This window comes from Aspergillus eucalypticola, assembly GCF_003184535.1.
Source record: "Aspergillus eucalypticola CBS 122712 chromosome Unknown BO83scaffold_10, whole genome shotgun sequence".
NCBI lineage: Eukaryota > Fungi > Ascomycota > Eurotiomycetes > Eurotiales > Aspergillaceae > Aspergillus > Aspergillus eucalypticola.
Genome location: NW_020290284.1, coordinates 92654 through 112595, shown reverse-complemented (window position 1 = coordinate 112595; position 19942 = coordinate 92654). Strand labels below are relative to the sequence as shown.

The following is a 19942-nucleotide window of genomic DNA, read 5'->3' as shown; positions in this document are numbered from 1 at the left end:
TACTAGATAAGTTACTCAATGGAGCATAACCACTGAACCCTCCAACCAGTAGGGGGGTGGCAGGTGCCGAGCAAAGGGGAAGAAACAGGGCTGGTTAGTGCCTGACACGGTGTGGGCAGAAGCATCTAGATCCCGCAGCTGGAAGGCGCTGGAACATCCTGGGGGGAGAAGCTTGGGAGAGTCGACAGTAGCTGGAGGAGCAGCATGGAATCGGTGGAAGTTGCTGGATCGCCGTAGAAACGCCGCACTGAAATTTTGTGACGGTCCGCCCAAAGAACATTAAGGTCCCGCCCCGTCGCCTGTTCCCTTCGGTTCACCAGCTATTTTTTTCTCATTCTTCTCTTCCTCTCCATCCTAACTCTCTAATCACTCTTCCCTCTCTCTCTCTTTCTCTCCATCTCCCTTTGTCTCTCTGTCACCTCGTGGGCAGTTCTTAATCCTCCTATCCTCCCATTTTGTGATCCGTGACTTAATTCTCCCATTACCCTCTTCAACACTACCTCTCCACCTTTCAATCCGTTTTAGGTCAGTACTAGTTATACTTCCCTCTCCCCACCTTGGAGCTCTCTGACTCAGCCACTATCGTTTGCGTGCAAACTTGGCTCAGAGCGGGAGGCAAGACAGAATTTCTAGAAATTTCTGCCCTTTTCTTGCCTTCCTTCCCTCTTTGTCAACAAATATAAAGAGTCTTCCAATTCCCCTTCCGTTTTCACCCACTTCTCTCCTTCTCCACTTCAGAATCTTATCTGGAGGAGCTCGTCATTTCGCTTCCTCTACCTTCCCTTCCGTTTTACTGACATCCCTACCCCTCCTTCAGAAACCAGTCTCTCTCCTCCTACCGCCACCATGTCTGCCGAGACTTTCGAGTTCCAGGCTGAGATCTCTCAGCTCCTCTCCCTCATCATCAACACTGTCTACTCCAACAAGGAGATCTTCCTGCGTGAGCTGATCTCCAACGCCTCCGATGCTCTGGACAAGATTCGCTATGAGTCCCTGTCCGACCCCTCCAAGCTCGACTCGGGCAAGGATCTCCGCATCGACCTGATCCCCAACGCTGAGGCCAAGACCCTCACCATCCGTGATACCGGTATCGGTATGACCAAGGCTGTAAGTTTTTTCCAATTACCATTACTCCCTATTCTTTTCTCTGCCATTGGGCAGCAGACGTTCCAAGTTTAGAGTAAATTCTGACTATAGACTTCTTTTAGGACCTCATCAACAACCTCGGTACCATTGCTCGCTCTGGTACCAAGCAGTTCATGGAGGCTCTCTCCGCTGGTGCTGATATCTCCATGATCGGTCAGTTCGGTGTTGGTTTCTACTCTGCCTACCTTGTGGCCGACCGTGTCACCGTCATCTCCAAGCACAACGATGACGAGCAGTACATCTGGGAGTCTGCTGCCGGTGGTACTTTCACCCTCACCCAGGACACCGAGGGTGAGCAGCTTGGTCGTGGTACCAAGATCATCCTCCACCTGAAGGATGAGCAGACCGACTACCTCAACGAGAGCCGTATCAAGGAGGTTGTCCGCAAGCACTCCGAGTTCATCTCCTACCCCATCTACCTCCACGTCCTGAAGGAGACCGAGAAGGAGGTCCCCGATGAGGAGGCTGAGACCAAGGAGGAGGAAGAGGGTGACGAGAAGAAGCCCAAGATCGAGGAGGTCGATGAGGAGGAGGAGAAGAAGGAGAAGAAGACCAAGACCGTCAAGGAGAGCAAGATCGAGGAGGAGGAGCTTAACAAGACCAAGCCCATCTGGACTCGTAACCCCGCCGACATCACCCAGGAGGAGTACGCTGCCTTCTACAAGTCCCTCTCCAACGACTGGGAGGACCACTTGGCCGTCAAGCACTTCTCCGTCGAGGGTCAGCTCGAGTTCCGTGCCATCCTCTACGTCCCCAAGCGTGCTCCCTTCGACCTGTTCGAGTCGAAGAAGACCAAGAACAACATCAAGCTCTACGTCCGCCGTGTCTTCATCACTGATGACGCCACTGACCTCATCCCCGAGTGGCTCAGCTTCGTCAAGGGTGTTGTCGACTCTGAGGACCTTCCTCTCAACCTGTCCCGTGAGACTCTCCAGCAGAACAAGATCATGAAGGTCATCAAGAAGAACATCGTCAAGAAGGTTCTTGAGCTCTTCACCGAGATCGCTGAGGACCGCGAGCAGTTCGACAAGTTCTACTCTGCCTTCAGCAAGAACATCAAGCTCGGTATCCACGAGGACGCCCAGAACCGCCCCACTCTGGCCAAGCTCCTCCGCTACCAGTCCACCAAGTCTGGTGATGAGGCTACTTCTCTTGCCGACTACGTCACCCGTATGCCCGAGCACCAGAAGCAGATCTACTACATCACCGGCGAGTCCATCAAGGCCGTTGCCAAGTCTCCCTTCCTTGACAGCCTCAAGCAGAAGAACTTCGAGGTTCTGTTCCTGGTTGACCCCATTGACGAGTACGCTTTCACTCAGCTGAAGGAGTTCGACGGCAAGAAGCTGGTCGACATCACCAAGGACTTCGAGCTTGAGGAGTCCGAGGAGGAGAAGGCCGAGCGCGAGAAGGAGGAGAAGGAGTTCGAGGGTCTCGCCAAGAGCCTCAAGAACATCCTCGGCGACAAGGTCGAGAAGGTCGTTGTCTCTCACAAGCTCGTTGGCTCTCCTTGCGCCATCCGTACCGGCCAGTTCGGTTGGTCCGCTAACATGGAGCGTATCATGAAGGCCCAGGCCCTCCGTGACACCTCCATGAGCTCTTACATGTCCTCCAAGAAGACTTTCGAGATCTCTCCCAAGTCCTCTATCATCAAGGAGCTCCGCAAGAAGGTTGAGGCCGATGGCGAGGGTGACCGCACCGTCAAGTCCATCACTCAGCTGCTCTTCGAGACCTCCCTCCTGGTCTCCGGTTTCACCATTGAGGAGCCCGCCAGCTTCGCTGAGCGTATCCACAAGCTCGTCTCCCTTGGTCTGAACATCGACGAGGAGGCTGAGACCACCGAGGAGAAGGCTGCTGAGGAGGCTGCCCCTGCCGCCGCTGCCGCCGAGAGCTCCATGGAGGAGGTTGACTAAATGTTGACCGCATGATGTCACGATCTTCTTTTCGAGCAAAATGGAAATGAGATGTAACTGATTTTTTTTTTGTGATGACCCGGAAACTGTTCCAGCGGTATTTGCATCAGGGATCTAATATTCACTGAACGATATTGCGTTATTAATCGGAACGGCAAAGGATGGTTTTCCTTTGATCCTTTTTCCTTTTTAATTACTGAATCACGAATTCTACCCTTTTTTTTTTCGGCGTTTTGAGCGTTTATTGCCCCCACCCTAAATACATTCCGTCTGATCCGCTTGTGGTATTAGTACGGTAGATTTTATCTCGAGAATAAAAGCTTTCTCTGTTCAACTTGATGCTCTCAACATAGGTCGTAGTATAATATGGCAGTATTATCTATCACTGTAGTTATTGTTTCCTGGTAACTCTTCCCAAATGACATATCTACCTACATACATACATGATGATCGATTCATGAAGTCACTGGTCATCTTCATTCATTAATCCCTAGGTGATGCTCTTATGACCGCTATAGTAGCTATCTATAGCATAAAATGAGCAGCACCATGAAACAGGAGAACGTCAGTCAAAGTCAAGTCAGATCAGGTCAATTTGCTGTCTCGGCTTGACTAAGTTTGCTAATTGATTAGTTAGTATATATCGACAGTATTAAAACAAAGAGTAAGTACTAGTAGTATTAGTTCAGTTACTAGTGGGTAGGTACATTGCATACATAACATACTATATGTATAAGTAGCCTTTACTTCACTTTGATATGATGGAATATGGATTCATTTCTATGATGGGATTGTGCCGGAGGGGGAAGAAGAACTTACTAATGAGTGAGTACTAACTAGTTACTAGTATAGTAACTATAGTAGGGATACGAGACGGTTTGACATAATTATTTATTTATTTATTCTTTACTATGATGTATATATATATATGTAGATTGTAGTTATTGTTACTACTGCTGGTAGTAGTTAAATCTGTTGTTTTTTATGTTATTATTATTATTATTATTGGGGTTGATCCAGCTAGATTACTAGTAAATAATACTTCAAAGAGTTATGCATGTGTGTCTACTTCTGCAATGCCTGGAAAAATGGAAACATCCCGGTTTGTCCATATGACGAGTCAATTGACTGTAAGCTACCATAAGGGAATTTGATCAAGCGAGGGGGTACACGGATGAAGGGACTGAACACCTGGACTCCCCGGTGACTTGTGTTGTGGTTCATGAGTACATTGTGCACATATCTTCATTAAATGTGACTTGAGGGGAAATTGTATGCAATGGGAAAGCGCCAGAAAGGAGTATGGGTGGATGGAATAGGATGGGAAAACGATGAAAGAGAGAGAGAGAGGAAAAATGTGGGAAAATAGAAACTTGTCTGTGGTAACGCCGGGGTTTGCTTGCATGCGAGTCAATCCAGTTGACGCCTGTTGCCCCAAGAACTTATGTCTCGCCGCTCTCGTAGATGATTGAGAGGAGATCATGGGAAATAGTAGAGTAGAAAGGGAGGGTAGGGGGATACAAGAGAAGAAAGTGCCCACCCTAATGAGTAAGGCTGGTTCACTTAATCAGTCGATCCGCACCAGTCAAAGTGCCATTCAGACAGACTGCGCGAGGATAGACCCCATGCTTTGGCAAGCCAAAGAGCCAGCCCCCCGACAACTCCAAAGGAGCCCACAATCTGAACAATGGCCCAGCCCCGCCGCTTAAGGTCCTCGGACAACCAAACAAGTCCCAGAGGGTCTTGCGGGCGAATTCGGGCAAGGTGATATTCCACATTCTGCCCACTTTGTGCTCGAACAAGTAGACTGCCCCCGCTTGCTTTCTCCAAAGGAGCACGGAGTCCGCAAAAGCCTGGCGTTTGTGTAATGGGGACCAAAGACCCGTCGACTACGCACTCGCCTAACCGTTCTGTGAGCCAGACGGCACGCTCACCCCTGGCCATGGCAGCGTATCTCTCGCGTTCGTTTTTAAGGCTTTGCTGCAACTCAGATGCCCACTTCGCCAATTGCAAACGGGCCATTTTCTCCTCCTGGCGCGTGTGATCTGCTATCCGAGCCATAGTGTAGCTGGGAGAGCCCCGGCTTGAGCCAGGGTAAAATGGTTGTGTACTAGGTTGGGGGCGATTCGGGCGTTGCCAGAGATGCGCTCGTTGCTGCTGGGCTAGTTTCTTTGCAGCTGAGTGCCGCATCCAAGTCATATTCTCGGCGTCGAACAACCTCTGGACCAGCAAAGTCAATTCAGAGGGCACCAGGGGTTGGACATAGTCAGGGCTCATCAAAGTACTGGCATCCATAACATCGTCATCACTGGTTTTTGCCGATGATACCGCAAAAGGCAATTGTCCGTCAAGATCATCTGCTCCAAGACCTGCGTTTCCAAAAAGGAAGGGCTTGGCCGGAGTGGCTTGTGTATGCTTGTGGAACCCCGACTTAATTGCAGAGATCTGCTCCGGAGCCAACAAGTCAGCCTTGGATATTAGAGGAATGACATTGGTCCATTCGCATAGCGTGTTGATGCATTCCATGTCTGCCGCAAAAGTATCTGATGCAAGGTGAGCTCGTATCATCAACGGGAGTGGACTAACCAAAAGCTCGGACTACATACCACCAGAAACGAGATAAAGTACAGCATCAACTTGGGTGCCACCCTGCCCTGCGAGCAAATTTTGGAAGTCGTGATCGCAGGAATCAATAGCTGTTGTTGCGCGGGATAGTTGTTGACGTATATATTGTATGATAGCATCCACTTGTCCGATGCGACTCAGCGAGGTTGCAGGGGTATCAACGAAGCAAATATTTCGCTCTAAGACCACATCACCTGTACTTCTCCTACGGCGCAGCACGCGTGAATCTTCCAAATCTGACCACCAAGATGGGTAGGGCTTGGTGCTGGCGTAGATTTCTGATGTAGCTGACAACGGTAGTCGATGGGCTTGAGAAAGTTGAATCGTCGTAAGAGAAGTCCGTGACGGTGTCAAGGCATCGGTAGGCGGAAAGTCGTCTACATGTACAATGTCTTCGCAAGCCTGAACGATCGACCTAATGAGCGATGATTTCCCAGAGCCTGGAGCATCGGTCAGCACGCACTCTGCAGGATCACAGACCCTACAAGATTGAAGATAAGAAGGGCTCACCAGAATCGCCTGCAACGAGTATTTTAAACCTTCCAAGTGACTTCCCACGAGATGTGAACGGTCTCCGACTAGGCATCTTGATGCTTGGCATGATGAATTGGGATGTGCTATCGTGGTCTGGGTTGTGGACAGATCGAGAATCATTGTCTTCATCTCCGGAGGCAACCGCCTGACTACTCAAGTCGTCTGTGATAGAGATCTCATCTAGGTGGCGCATAGATTGGTTCGAAGTAGATTTGGGACTGCTAGGGAGAGATGAAGGGTCGTCCGGGTTGCTGAGATTCAAGGGGGTGAAGGGCCGGGGAGAGATCAGGTCGGAGGTAATAGAGGCGTCAAGTCTGTTGGAATGAAGAGTATCAAGGGGCTTGAGCGTTGATCTGCGGCGGTTGAGGCCGGAATCCTGGTCGTCATCGTCATCCTTATCGTCGCGGTTGGGAGATTGAGATGTTGTGGAAATCGGTTCCACTCCGGCGAGACTACTACCGACAATCTGGTCTGACTGGGACACGGACGCAGGTTGACTAGTCTGGAGGATGCTTTCTTCAAGACTCTGTACGCCATACATGCTCGTCCTGGTGGCATCGGGCTCATCTGAGGAGAGGTCATCATCGTGGTCGAGACCGTGATTGCGGGACAGAAAGAAGGTCGCGGGGGCGGCACTGCGGGGGTCGATCCACTGCTGCTCGATGGAGGCCTTGCGAGATCGAGGCAGCGCAACATCTGGCACTGGAGGTCTCATGATGGAGAAAGAAGCAGAAGTTACAGCGGCAACTCAACAGAGACCTTGCGGTGGCCAGACATCGAATAGGTACGCAGTCCGTGATTGTAGTTGAGGAAACAGGAAGACACGCATTCCATCTCGAAGGAGCGACGTTCGATCGATGCCTGGTCGGTTTTGGTCTGCGTTTATGTCATCATCAGGCATTGGGTGACTGCCACGTGATGGAGCATCTGAGGATACCCCGCACCCTGCTTAGCTAAGCCATGCATGCCGGCATGAACTTAGTAGTCACAGTTATTACAGTTATATACAGTTACTATTAGGTAGGCATATAATTTTATTATTGGAGTGTAAAGGTAGGGAGGAATAGTAGGATGTAGATGTAGAGACTTATACTGTGTTTAGTGTATACCCGCTCTGTCCACTGCCGAGAGAGTTAACTTGTAGCTTAGCTTAGTCCAACTAGTCCTCGGGGCTGTCGGAAACTATTCCGAAGAACGGCGTCGCAATTATCCGAGTACATACAAATTAATGAATAGAATTTAATATGATTACTGTCCAGTTTACATTGTTTTTTCTGTTTGCTGATATTGTTACCAAAAAAGTAGCACCGTATCAAAGAATCAAAAATTTAAATATTAATTGGACGCCTCTTAGATTATAATCAAAAGGTTAACGGACATAAAGATTATCTCAAGTATGTCGGGATTTGCGAGCCATGACCTGAATCGGATTTGCCGACCCTCTTTGGTGCGTAGGAGCCGGTATTTTATCGATACATCCCGCACACGGCAGCAACGATGGACGCTTCGCCTTCCCAACACCCTCCAATCGCGATAATCAAGTGCCTCCATACCCTCGTGGTCATGGCTGATCTGATCCCACTTTCAAATTGAATCAGCTGTGAGAATTTAAACGTCATCCACCGCCATGTTGATCGCGTGAGCAACGCCCTTCAATGGCACTAGCTTGCCCGTGTTTGATTGATGGTGAGCTAAGGGCGAAGCTAAGTAGCACGAAAGAAACAAACAGCCCGCTCCTCCCTCTCTTTTCCTCGATGCCATTACGGAGAACATGGTAGCCTCTCTCTCCACTATTCTTTCCATGGCGTCCACACAGTAACAGGCAATCCAGGCCCCTTTGTTGCACCATCATTTGATTCCTGCCTATGTGTTACTTATCTGACAGGGATTCGAGTATGGTATTTCCACCAACGTAGCTAACGGGGTGAAATAACAGATACGACTAATTAACTCGTTAGCTGAGATTAATGTCACCAAATGTCTCAAAAGGTTTCCGCATCGGCTTGCACTAGCTTCAAATCTGCACCTAGAGATTGCTAGATGCTTCGGCTGCAGCCTAGCCTAGCCTTACTTAGTTCGGCGCCACCCTGCGAAACCGCTAGGTGAACCGAGCATGGCCAACAGCTCGCCAAAGGTTGTCAGACCATGAATCCATGATTCGACGACATAATATCGAGCCGGCGCACTACTGGCCAGACTTGTGTGGTCTTGGGCGGCAGCCCGGATGCCCACCCGCTTCCTGCTAGTCCTGTTGACCGACTAGGGTGCTTAAAGTGGCAGAAGCTATGTCTAGTAGCTTCGTTCGCAAGAAGTCCGCGGAGGCCAGTTGGGAGTCGATCCAGCTTCATCCTGCTGCTGGACTCCGTAAGAGGTAGGTGATAATGTGAGCATTCCTCGGCAGCTCGAGACGGCGAACTAGATAGAAGTATATCTACCCACTCACTACTTAAGTACCCACTCGGGGGTATATGAAGGTATTAGATTTGTCCGTGACATCTGCCTGTATCGAGAGAGATTAAAAAGGTGGTTTAGCGTTGGTGTGTTCTAGGCGTAGGGGTGCAATGTAACGAACAAAAAAGCAGAAAAGAAATCGATACGGGAACATCCGGGGCGCTGTTCATGCCAGTGCCTTCCGAAAGGCTTGCATGGACCTCAAGTAACCAAGGCCATCATACGAGCATGGGTGGTCATTCTTCCTCATGTTCTTCAGCATTTGAGATCATGATCATCGATCGGTTCACGGAGCCTAAGCGATGACCTTGACTTAAGTTCCTCAGCTATAGATGAGCATGCAGAGCTCAGGCCATATTCTCCTGGAATTGAAAGAAACCGGTTGTGACCTGCTTACTAGGCGGATATTATACTTTGTACCTGCACACAATACTAGTACTACTTCTACTGGGCCGTGAGCAACGCCACCCACTAGAAAGAAGCAAAAGTCGAAAGGCAGGGAAAAATCAACCCGGCAGCCACTCGTCGAAGGAGTCATATCGTGCTGTTATTTTAGCTTAAAACTACCCTCTCCGAAGGGCTCCATTCTGACCCCTGCCTCTGTCGCCATTAGGTGGGGCCTAGTAAAGTTACCCACTCACACTACCAAAGTAGTAGACCATCTGCTGTACTAACTAGTGAAGTACTTTGTGTTGGCCCCCCCCCCTCCCGGGGATGGAGCCCTCCGTGGATGACAGAGCTGGGAGACAGACTGTCTTCTTGAGAGCTGATTTGTCACATTCCCACCTCTGCAGAGATTCTGGGCCGTGGCCATGATCTGTCCCTCCTATTGTTGTTTTCATTCGGGCTATATTGTCACAAACAATTTGCTACCATTGCATCGAAGAAGAATTGAGACGTAGACGAAGAGCAGGAAATTCGCTACACGCTGCAGGACAACTGCTAAAAGTCAATATCTACGCAAGCACTACTAACCTAGGTAGTATCTACTGTTCTCTAGATCCGGACCGTTATTATCCGCAGCACGAAGCTCCACACTATAATTTAGATGTTTATTGACCGGCCGTGATATGTGCGCAAATATCCCACGCCGACAATTTTTATCGTTGGGGAATTGTGGGTGCGTATAACAAGTTTGTGAATTGTGCGGAGGGCTGCGCTCAGTAGTAGTAATTGCTCCCATACCTGGATTTACCAGCCGAGAGCCTCGAGGCGGCTTTCCTTTCAGCTGAACGACCCGAAGGAACAAGCATGGGTTATTTCTTGGTTTGGGTCTACCGAGCAACCCTTGGGATTCAGTGTGTCCATTTTCCCGTTTTTACTCCCAGGTACCCTAAGACAGAGACAGGCTGCAGTCCAAGCGCTAGATCGAATCCAGCCGACTGTCATCAACTCAGGCTCTGTGATGGGGCTTGTCCCAAACGGGCAAGGATGGCCCATGCAGACCCAATGGAAGACAAGCAGCAATTCTAGTATCATTGGACAGATGAGATTTCACTAGTAATGTATTGGTTATGGTGATACAATACCAAGGTACCAGAACGACCATACCTACTTGCCCAGGCAAGACCGACCCAAGTTGGTCTAGTCCCTTCATTCATTTCCCTTCCAATTCTCCGGTCGAAAGCTACACTGCCGGGGATCCTCTTTCTCCTCGTCTCCTCCTCTCCTTCTCTCCTCCACTCCGGACTGGCACCTCCGGACTGGCACCTCCGGACCAGATTGTGTCTGTAAAAGCCGTCGAACTTAACCTTTAGCGTTTTAGGGACTCCGAGGATTATCCACAATTATTCCACCCTCCCCCCGGTAATCGACTCACTTACTTACTCACCATGAACTAAAAGTCCACTCTTTACGAATCTCCTGCGCCGCTGTTGCCCCCTCCTCTGTCCGCTAATTAACCTTCCACCATGGCTTGAATGGATGGTACACCCATTTCTGCTGTTCTCGCTATATTATCAACAATTAGAAAATAAATTCTTGACTACGGCAGGGTTAATCTCTTGACTTGCACTTACTCTCTTGAGTCTAGTTCCTCAGATTGTCTTCCTTCCGTGGCCCCCTCCACCACCGCCGGTACCCTCTCCTTCTGCTTCCTTTACCGTTTCCTTCCTTCTCTCTCTCTACCTCTTCTCCTTCGTACTTCTTCTCTCATACTACGTCTACTTAGGCTTGAGCCTTACCATTACCTATCATCACCATCATTGCCTCCTCTTCTTTTTTACCATCGTCACCGCTCTCGCCATGCCCAGCAATTCTTGTTGAGCTTTTTGCTCTCCCGCCCTGTTATTCCCTTCCTCTCTTTTGCGCCGCGGTCCCGAAAATCATTCGTTCCTAGCCTACCGGGTTCGCTTTTGACTTTGCCTTCCCTTTCTCCGGCACGGTTGGCCCTCACTTCGCCCGCACCCTAAAATCCCACTTCCGATCGGTTATCTCCAGCGTCTTGTCTTCCATTCTCCTCCTAACTTGTTGTTACTATCCGGAAGGCGGCATTCCTCGTCATGGAGCAAGAGCATCCTCTGGCTTGGTCAGATATGACCAACCCGGGCGATGATGAATTCTCCAACTTCCTCGAGTTTGGCATGCAGTTCCCTGATGTGGAGGGGCATGGGCCAAGTGACCCTCACGCTTCCCGGCCTCTTGCCCACCCGGCCTCCATGTCGATGCCCGCCACAACAGCACCTGCGCAGGAGCAATTGGTCCGCATGGATACCGATAATGTTAGCACCCAGTCGCCGTCATACGCCCACCTCATGAACAATGATTTCTCTCTCGACCTCTCCAACCATGGGCAGCAGGTCCAGCCGCATCCCTCGTCATACTCAAATGCCCCAGTCACCCCGGCATTCTACGCGCACAAGCCCCCGCAGCCCCAGTACTTTCACCCTCAACAGCAGCACCAACCGATGCAGGAACAGTCACACCAGATGTCCCACCACTCGCACCCGACGACACAGGCTTACGTTCCTCATGGTCAGACAGTGATACCCCCCACCCCTAACAGTATCGAGCTCCAGGGAAGTGCCGCTACGCACTCACACCGGACAGATGACGGTCATGAGATGTACGAGCGGTTCACTCGAATGAATGACGAACAGGTAAGCATGGTCCGTTCAAGATCTGGAGTTTAGCCTGCATGATCTAATGCATGCACCCGCTCTTCGCAGGCCCTTTACACCCCCCTGGTCTCACCTGCCATGACCCCATTGGAAAGTCAATTTCGCTTCCCTGAATACACCATCCCTGGAGAGTACTTCACCCCTCTCACCTCGCCGGCTCTCGAAGCTCACACTTCCAATCCCACTGGTTACCCCTTCCACACCGGCCAAATCTCTGAAATGGGATTCGTGCCCTCCCCAGCCGATAATGCACTCCCTATGTCGTCAGCCCCCTCCTCGCCGGGTCTGATGCGGAAACATCGGCGCCAGCCTTCAAACACCAAGTCCTTCTCCGCTCGCGCTAAAAAGCAACAATCGCCTTCAGTTCGGCCGCAGGCACGGAAAAAGTCACTCTTGAACATCAACTCGGATGAGGTCTTGAATAGTCTAAGCCAGGACCAGGGAAGTAGCAAATCGCGCAGCTCCGGTGGTAGTGGTCTCCGCTACGGGAGTAACGAGAGCTCTGGGCAGGATTCCGTCTCTCCAGAGCCTCTATCTGAACCACTGATGCCGCCACCTGCTCTTCCTCCGTCCCGCAAGTCTCCCGCGATTGCCCCCCAGACCACTCAGGTGTCGCAAGCCAATGAACCCGCAACCCCGGCTTTGCTGATGCGCATCCAACGGTCCCCACACAGCAACGCCTCTACTGGCCCGATGGCAACTGTGTCCAGGCCTGCTCCCTCTGAGCCACATGACGATATTATGGAAGATGTTGTCCTTCCAGAATCAGCTACCTCATATGAATCAGTCTCGAGACCTCCAGTGAGCCGCATTAACACCACGGTACGGGCGGACTCGACCTCTTCAACTACTACGCCAGGAAGCGCCACCCCTGCCATGGAGCCCAAGTCTGCCCCAGTGGTCAACAGACCTTCCAATTCTATCGCGCCCAGCCCCCGTTCTTTGGCCATGCCCTCCCCTAGCGGACCGGTGCCCAAGAAGTCTGATACTCCGAAGTTGGGGCCTCTAGGCCGAAAGCGGCAGAGTCTCAGCTCGTCTCAGCCTAGCCCTAATTTACGTCCCAAGATAAGCCCCAGTATACAACCATTGGTGCGCGGTGATGGTAAGTGCTTTCTACCCAATCTGCGCCTTCATTGCCCGGCAGTCTTTGATCGACTGAAGAGTTGCTCCTGGGCACCTTTTGCGGCGTATCAAGCTAACCAATGTTGTCTAGGAGGGATTACAAGCGAAACTTCAGCCCTGTACCTCGCGTCAAAGTCGAACTATCAGCATATCCTGGATGGCACTCTTTTGCCTGGCGTCTCCTACCCTGAAACCTTGGCCGAGAACCTGAGCTCAAAGCGGACAAATCATAAACTCGCAGAACAAGGACGGAGGAATCGCATCAACAATGCGCTCAAGGAGATTGAGACCCTTATCCCGGCATCATTCGTTCAGATAAAGCATGCTAAAGAAGCTGCAATCTGCAACGCCAAGGGAGGGGAAAAAGAAAAGGAGAAGGAGAAGGAGAAGGAGAAGGAGAAGGCTGGAAACCAACCTATCAGCAAGGCTAGCACTGTGGAGATGGCTATTGATTATATCAAAGCATTACAACAGGAACTGGAAGAAACAAAGGGCAAATTAGCAGCCGCTGAAGAGCGCCTAGGGGAAGGAAAGGGGCCGGCAAAGCGTGATGACAACACAACGAACCCTGAAAATGGGAAAGAAGGAAATGCCGTTGATACAGAATTGGCAGCCACCCGTGTCGAGATAGGCCCCTCTTCATAGGGCTACGATTGAAACCTCGTAGTCGAGTTGATTCCCGAGCTGGACTGACCCTTGCCTAAAGATCACTATGATGTGATATGTGTTACGAGCGTGGATTTGAGCAAAAGTATAGACCGGTGATTTACTGGGAAGCGTCGGGTGACGTTACACGTATCTTGATGGCCTTTTTTTTTTTTTTTTTGTGAGTTACGGTGGCTGCTTCTGTCATTTCTGGAAATGTTAATAAACGGGGTGGTTCTTGTCTCTTTTCGCGCAGGTTAATGAGAAGAGGTTCCGGGTGTAAGCTGCATTTTTCTTCTCCATTGCCATTTCCTGTTCCCTTTTCACTTCTTGTACATGGTACCTTATTGCTTGTCCTCGGCCCCTCCTGCTTCTGGCAGCGCTTCGTTCGTGTGGCAGTAGCTAGCTGAGCCTTTTCGCGTAAGGTATCCTGTCGCGCGGGCGTGTTTCACTTACCTCCGGGGACATTTCCTCTTTTCTAATGTTACTGTATCTAGAATGCAACTTCTCGGTATTTTCGTGAAATAAGATTGGGTATGGAGGTTACTTTGGTATTGATAGTATACATTGACGTAGGCAAAAGCCAGCAAAGGCTTTCAACGCAGACTGCCTATGGCAACCCATCTAGATGTATATATAATGCCTGTCTGAGACATACAGCATTGATATGTGGAATCGTTTCAGACGTCATATTCCTTGAATATAGAAGAAGAAAAGGGGATGCAATCGATCATTCCAATCAGTAGTCTCGCATGACCGCAACCATCTCATCCAACCGGGCCACTTCCCCAAGCAACAAGGCCTCTTTAGCCTTCCACTGCTCCAACAGGGTCAACTCAGCCTGAGACAAATAGCGTTCCTCATTGCCCTTTACGTCACTCCGCTCCGTCTTCTCCAGGAACTCCTTGAGTCGGTTCCGCTCGAAGCGCAGGCGTTGCATACACCTAGACATGGCCTTGTACGTGTCCTCCAGAATGCTGCTCCGGATGCGGTCCGGATCGTAGTACCAGAGGTAGATCGTGCGAGAGGGCTGTCGCTGTGCGTCTCGTGGGACTTCTTGCAGATCCACGAATCCACCGGACTGCATGCTAGCGAGGACTTGACGCAGGTCTTTGAAGGGGAGAAGGCTGATTTCCTGTAGGCGCTTCTCGTCGAGCTTGCCCTTGGCGTGCAGTACGCGGATCACTCGTAAAGCGACGTCGCCGTAGCGGGCTTCGATCATTCGTTCCAGTTCTAGGTGGCGGAGCTTGCGCGCTAGGTGTCGGAATTCGACGGTCCAGGTGATGAGTCCGGAAAGTAGGCGCTTAGATGTGAGGTTGTAAGGGGGCTGCGAGAGCAGAGAAAGGTGTTGGTCTATCTCATAGGTGCGGCTGGGGGCTTCTGATCCTTCACGGTCGGTTCCATTGACACTGTCCTCCAAAGGCCGTTTCCCACGTTTGTTGATGGTCTGTGGTATCTCCATGGGACCTATGGAGCCTGCAAGGTCCAACTGCGGGTCGACTTCTTCTGTCACCGCACTAAGAGCGATGGGGACAGAGTATTGCTCGCCTTCCTCTCCTTCGCGCGGTATCTCAGCACTATCTCGGCATTGCTTGGTTTGGTATTCTATGCGTCGTAGGAGGCCCTCGTAGACCTGTGCAGTTACTGGCGATGAGTTCATCTCCGCAAGATCCAAAAACCGTCGGTTCCGAAGAGCAACGTCGAGTTTCTCATAGTTCACGCGGACAACAGTAGCCAACTATATTGAACAAACCCATCAGTCAAGCGGATATATATGAGAGTTTTATGCAGAGTCTCACCTCCATGGGAGTGGTATCCCCGCCCATCTCGTCATCCGACCATTCGTTCTCCTCCTCTTCATCATCATCCTCATCAGCATCGGCGTAGTCCATTCGTGCCTTTTTGTTTGAAGCATCCGCAGACCCGGTACCATGCCTCCTCTTCGCGCCCCGGGGTAACCCGTTATGCATGAGCCCGCGGGTAAGGTCCCCATCGAGTCTTTCCTTCAGAAGAGTAAGAGTCCCTTCCAGGACTGTTTCGTCCAGCTTCTTACCCTTTAGCTGCTTGACATCAGGTCGCGACTTAATGGCACGTTCCGCATCCAGGGCGTTGTCAGCGTAGCTTTGGAATTGCGCATCGCGCACACGAAAGATATAACCGTGGGAAGCCAGGATTTTCAGGGTAGGATGTAATAGCGCCGGCTGTTCGGAGGTGTGCTCATCATCGCCATTCATCTGTTCTTCGGTCTCTTCACCTTCGGTTTCCTGTTTCACGCCATTCGCTTTAGGTGGTGCGGGTTGTAGTTCCGGGATGGTTTCGAGGTGACCGACTTGTGCGTGTCCGAGATACATAATGGTTTCCATAAGGGTAGCCGCATACTTCCCAAGCCGTTCTTCAATGAACTCCAGGATCTTTCCAGAGCGAACAAGGTAATATGCAGCCTGGAGGTTTGGTTCGTAATAGGTAACGCCATCGTCGTAGGAAGTGTAATGGTACACCAGGTGGTGTTGAATCATGGCGGAAAGTCCATGACGAAGTTGACGATCGGAGAGGCGCGAGTAGAACTTTAGTCGCGGTAATGAGAGCCGGTCATAGCGCTGGAGGGTTGAGAAGATACGCTGGCGAAGACGGATGACGGTCAGCCTGTTGCTCGATGTGGCCCGCAAATTGACACCGACTGTATGGTTTTTCATGGATGCAGCGGGTTACCAAGTGAACAAAAGCGAGCATACCGCAAAAAGCTCCCCAAAATTATCCTCGACCAAGAGCGCACATAGCTCTGCCGCGTACTATTACTCGGACCATTAGCAGTGGTAAAGATGAGGGGCGGGAAGAGAGGGGAAGGGGAATTGATCGCATACTTGGGAAGTCATGATGGATGGCTTCTAGAGAACGCGAAAAGCTTCAATTCTCTAGAAGGGAGGGGAAGGTCACCGAGGGAATCGCATGAGGTAAAATGCAAGAAGGGAACGACAGGCGCGATATGGAGAAGTCAAGATTGGGGATACTTTTTTTCGGCAATCGGAAAGGAGAGAAAGCGTGATCTGCAAAATGTCATGGTGATTGTCGGCCTGAGGCATTGATATATTACTACTTTGCACGGGACACCTGCTCACATAAGGAATCAGGTGACCCGGAGGACGAGGAAAAGCCGGTTCCGCCCGCACTCGCATTTCGGGCCAATCACGGGGCGAGTAATCAAGACCAGCCGGCATCTTGAAGCTTTTCAGACATCGTTTCTGATCCGCCCAACGACCGCCAGCAGCCTTCCCCTGCTCCCACTCCTCTCAACCCTCCCAATTGCTGTCGAGCTTCTCGGCTAACCACTCTTCTCGCCCTCCTCTATCCCTCTCACACATGCGATGATGCTGTCGCGGTCTACTTTCAGCCGGAATGCGCCCCGTGCGCTCCAGAAGCAGTGCTCTGCTGCTGGCGCCAGCAGCCGTCGGGGCATGGCCTCTGCTGCCACTCCTGGTCTCCAGTACGACGTCTCTGAGTCTGCTGGTGTGAAGGTCGCCAACCGGGAAGTTGCTGGCCCTACCAGCACCCTTGCTCTGGTTGCAAAGGCTGGTCCCCGTTACCAGCCCGTCCCTGGCTTCTCCGATGCCCTCGAACAGTTCGCTTTCAAGGTTCGTCCTTCCTGGCTTCAATCCGACATCCACGCTCTCTACTACACTATTCTCTTAGGCAATTGCTAACCAATTCTTCTTATCAATGGACAGTCTACGCTGAAGCGCTCGGCACTGCGGATCAATCGGGAAGTCGAACTGCTGGGCGGTGAAGTTTCCTCTACACACTCTCGCGAGAACGTCGTCCTCAAGGCCAAGTTCCTCTCTGGCGATCTCCCCTACTTCGCTGAACTTCTCGCCGAGGTTGCTTCTCAGACCAAGTTTGCAGGTGAGTAAGGAGACAACGGGAATATGCCGCCACCCCTTCCCCCTCCTCCAAATGTCAGACGAACCGGTCTAATTCGGCTTCTCAGCCCACGAGTTGAGCGAGGTTGTCCTCAAGACTCTCAAGTACAGACAACAGGCCCTTGCCGCCAACCCCGAGGCTCTCGCTGTCGATGCCGCTCACGCCGTCGCCTTCCACCGTGGCCTGGGTGAGAGCATCACCCCCTCGACCACCGTTCCTTTCGAGAAGTACCTCTCCGCTGAGGCTCTGGCTGAGTACGCCCAGCAGGCCTTTGCCAAGTCCAACATTGCTCTTGTTGGCAGCGGTGCCAGCTCCGCCGATGTCTCCAAGTGGGTTGGTGACTTCTTCAAGGCCGTCCCCAGCGGTGCCCAGCTCCAGAGCGCTGCTTCCAAGTACTACGGTGGTGAGCAGCGTGTCTCCACCAAGGCCGGCAACGCCCTTGTGATTGCCTTCCCTGGCTCCGGTGCCTTCGGAACCGCTGCCTACAAGCCCGAGGCCTCCGTCCTCGCTGCCCTCCTGGGTGGTGAGTCCTCCATCAAGTGGACCCCCGGTTTCTCCCTCCTCGCCCAGGCCACCCAGGGCTTCTCCCAGGTCCGTGCCTCGACCCAGAACCTGACCTACTCGGATGCTGGTCTCTTCACCATTGCTCTCTCCGGTAAGGCCGACCAGATCACTTCTGTTGGTAAGAACGCCGTCGACCTTCTCAAGAAGGTTGCCGCCGGTGAGGTTGCCGCCGAGGAGATCAAGAAGGCCGTTGCCCTCGCCAAGTTCCGCGCTCTCGAGTCCGCCCAGACCCTTGAGACTGGTCTCGAGGCTACCGGTTCCGCTCTCATCAACGGCAGCAAGCCTTACCAGATTGGTGAGGTTGCTCAGAGCATTGATGCCGTCACTGAGGCTCAGGTCCAGGATGTAAGTTTATCAATTCACCTACTCTTGTTTTCTGCGGCAATAATCATTTTTGGAGGACAATGGCTAATGTTTTCATACACAGGTTGCCAAGTCCTTCCTGTCTGGCAAGGCCTCCGTCGCCACTGTTGGAGACCTCTTCCAGCTCCCCTACGGCGAGGACCTTGGTCTGACTGTTTAAACATGTATACAATACATATTAGACTGGCTTTGGAAAAAACCGAACACCCCCTCTATTTTTTATCATGTGTCTAGATCGACCTTTCCGCAGATATTCTCTTTGTGATGTGGCTGTAGTTGTGTGTCTGTAATACAATTGTACCTTAACCCATCTTTGTTCAATACCTCTCTCGCTGCGATGTAGGCTGCTTGCAGTAACCTACTGTGAATAGTTTTGGAAAACGCAATTTGCAAAATGTATCGAATTTGATTTCTCTGGTATATGATTTCCCCTGTTCCTCCTTGCTGTTGCTATATATTCGATGCAACGGAATGGATAAACTTGTATTATCTAACAGCCTTAGTAGGAGTCAGTACGTCCAGTACTACTCCATAGAGCCATCACCCCCAATATATATATATATATATATCATATAGTAGTACTACCTATTTTCATTCAGTAGTAGCTAACAACCAATTTATCTCATTTCTACACTATGATACTCAGCATTGAACCAAACCCCGACACTCCGATACACAAAGCTTGCCCGAAGAACCCCCAACAAGTCTGTTACCAGTCAGATCAAAGCTCAGCTGGCCGATAGGCAGAATTACTAAATGAAATCATTCTTGTGGACATTATCAATAGGGTATATAATTGGCATCAGTAGAACTGTTCGACGACGACATCCTCCTTTCCCCTCTTAACTCAATGGTGTAACATATAGTAATATATATTATTATATTAGTGCTGCTCTACTAGTATCACAATCAACACAATAATAGTACTATCAATGCTACTCTGGACCAGCATATGCATAGTACTATATGCTAAATTACTAGTCCCACCTAAGTACCTGACTGCTACTGCTAATTACTAGGAAGTACTGATATACTATGTATCAAGTCCCGACTGCCCTACCACGAAAACATCACCAAGTTCACCCACCCGTCTTCCTCTTTCACTTTTACTTTAACAACCCGTTCACAACCATCGACCACTCAACAAAAGACAGACATCCAAATATAGATCAATTGCTTCATAAATAAAAAAAAAAAAAAAAAAAAAAAAAAAAAAAGAGAGGTACTATATATATAGAACCATCAATTCGGAGTAGAATTCACCAGCACTGTTTACTTACTATATCTACATACACAATCCACACAGATACAGCCGATCAAAACGCAAATTGACAAATGAATAGATAGATACCATAGATATGGGCATTCAACCGAAACTACCAAGACATACGTGCTTACAACACACACAATCCCATCACCTGACCCAAATTAGAACAGGGATGCCTACATATGCAGTAGTACTAGACAAGTACATGACTTAGTGAGACACGCCATCATAATCATATGCAAGCCATGACTGGGATGCTCGGAGAATAGTTACCGTAGATG

At 50.5% G+C, this 19942-nt stretch overlaps 5 protein-coding genes across 5 annotated transcripts; 3 read left to right on the top strand and 2 right to left on the bottom strand.

Annotated features, from left to right (window-relative positions):
• The first annotated feature begins 450 nt into the window (after positions 1–450).
• hsp90 (chaperone Hsp90) lies at positions 451–3177 on the top strand. The gene is made up of 4 exons (XM_025526073.1): positions 451–525; positions 756–1107; positions 1209–2972; positions 3006–3177. Exons 2-4 carry the CDS (start codon positions 847–849, stop codon positions 3054–3056), a joined length of 2076 nt encoding a protein of 691 aa, XP_025388751.1. The 5' UTR covers positions 451–525; positions 756–846; the 3' UTR covers positions 3057–3177.
• A 1442-nt stretch (positions 3178–4619) lies between these two features.
• On the bottom strand, positions 4620–6930 carry BO83DRAFT_311578 (uncharacterized protein; the record flags this gene model as incomplete). Its single annotated transcript, XM_025527481.1, has 3 exons — positions 4620–5599; positions 5663–6121; positions 6192–6930. 3 exons carry the CDS (start codon positions 6928–6930, stop codon positions 4620–4622), a joined length of 2178 nt encoding a protein of 725 aa, XP_025388750.1.
• A 4237-nt stretch (positions 6931–11167) lies between these two features.
• On the top strand, positions 11168–13552 carry BO83DRAFT_398089 (phosphate-sensing transcription factor PHO4; the record flags this gene model as incomplete). The annotated part of the gene is made up of 2 exons (XM_025533232.1): positions 11168–11764; positions 11834–13552. 2 exons carry the CDS (start codon positions 11168–11170, stop codon positions 13550–13552), a joined length of 2316 nt encoding a protein of 771 aa, XP_025388749.1.
• A 739-nt stretch (positions 13553–14291) lies between these two features.
• Positions 14292–16425, bottom strand: BO83DRAFT_426254 (putative DNA directed RNA polymerase III subunit Rpc82; the record flags this gene model as incomplete). The annotated part of the gene is made up of 4 exons (XM_025535272.1): positions 14292–15290; positions 15352–16170; positions 16285–16341; positions 16414–16425. The coding sequence occupies 4 exons, from the start codon at positions 16423–16425 to the stop codon at positions 14292–14294; spliced, it is 1887 nt and encodes a 628-aa protein (XP_025388748.1).
• A 362-nt stretch (positions 16426–16787) lies between these two features.
• BO83DRAFT_377695 (ubiquinol--cytochrome-c reductase subunit 2) lies at positions 16788–18739 on the top strand. Its single transcript, XM_025531063.1, has 4 exons — positions 16788–17181; positions 17275–17449; positions 17535–18376; positions 18459–18739. The coding sequence occupies exons 1-4, from the start codon at positions 16915–16917 to the stop codon at positions 18552–18554; spliced, it is 1380 nt and encodes a 459-aa protein (XP_025388747.1). The 5' UTR covers positions 16788–16914; the 3' UTR covers positions 18555–18739.
• The last annotated feature ends 1203 nt before the right edge of the window (positions 18740–19942 follow it).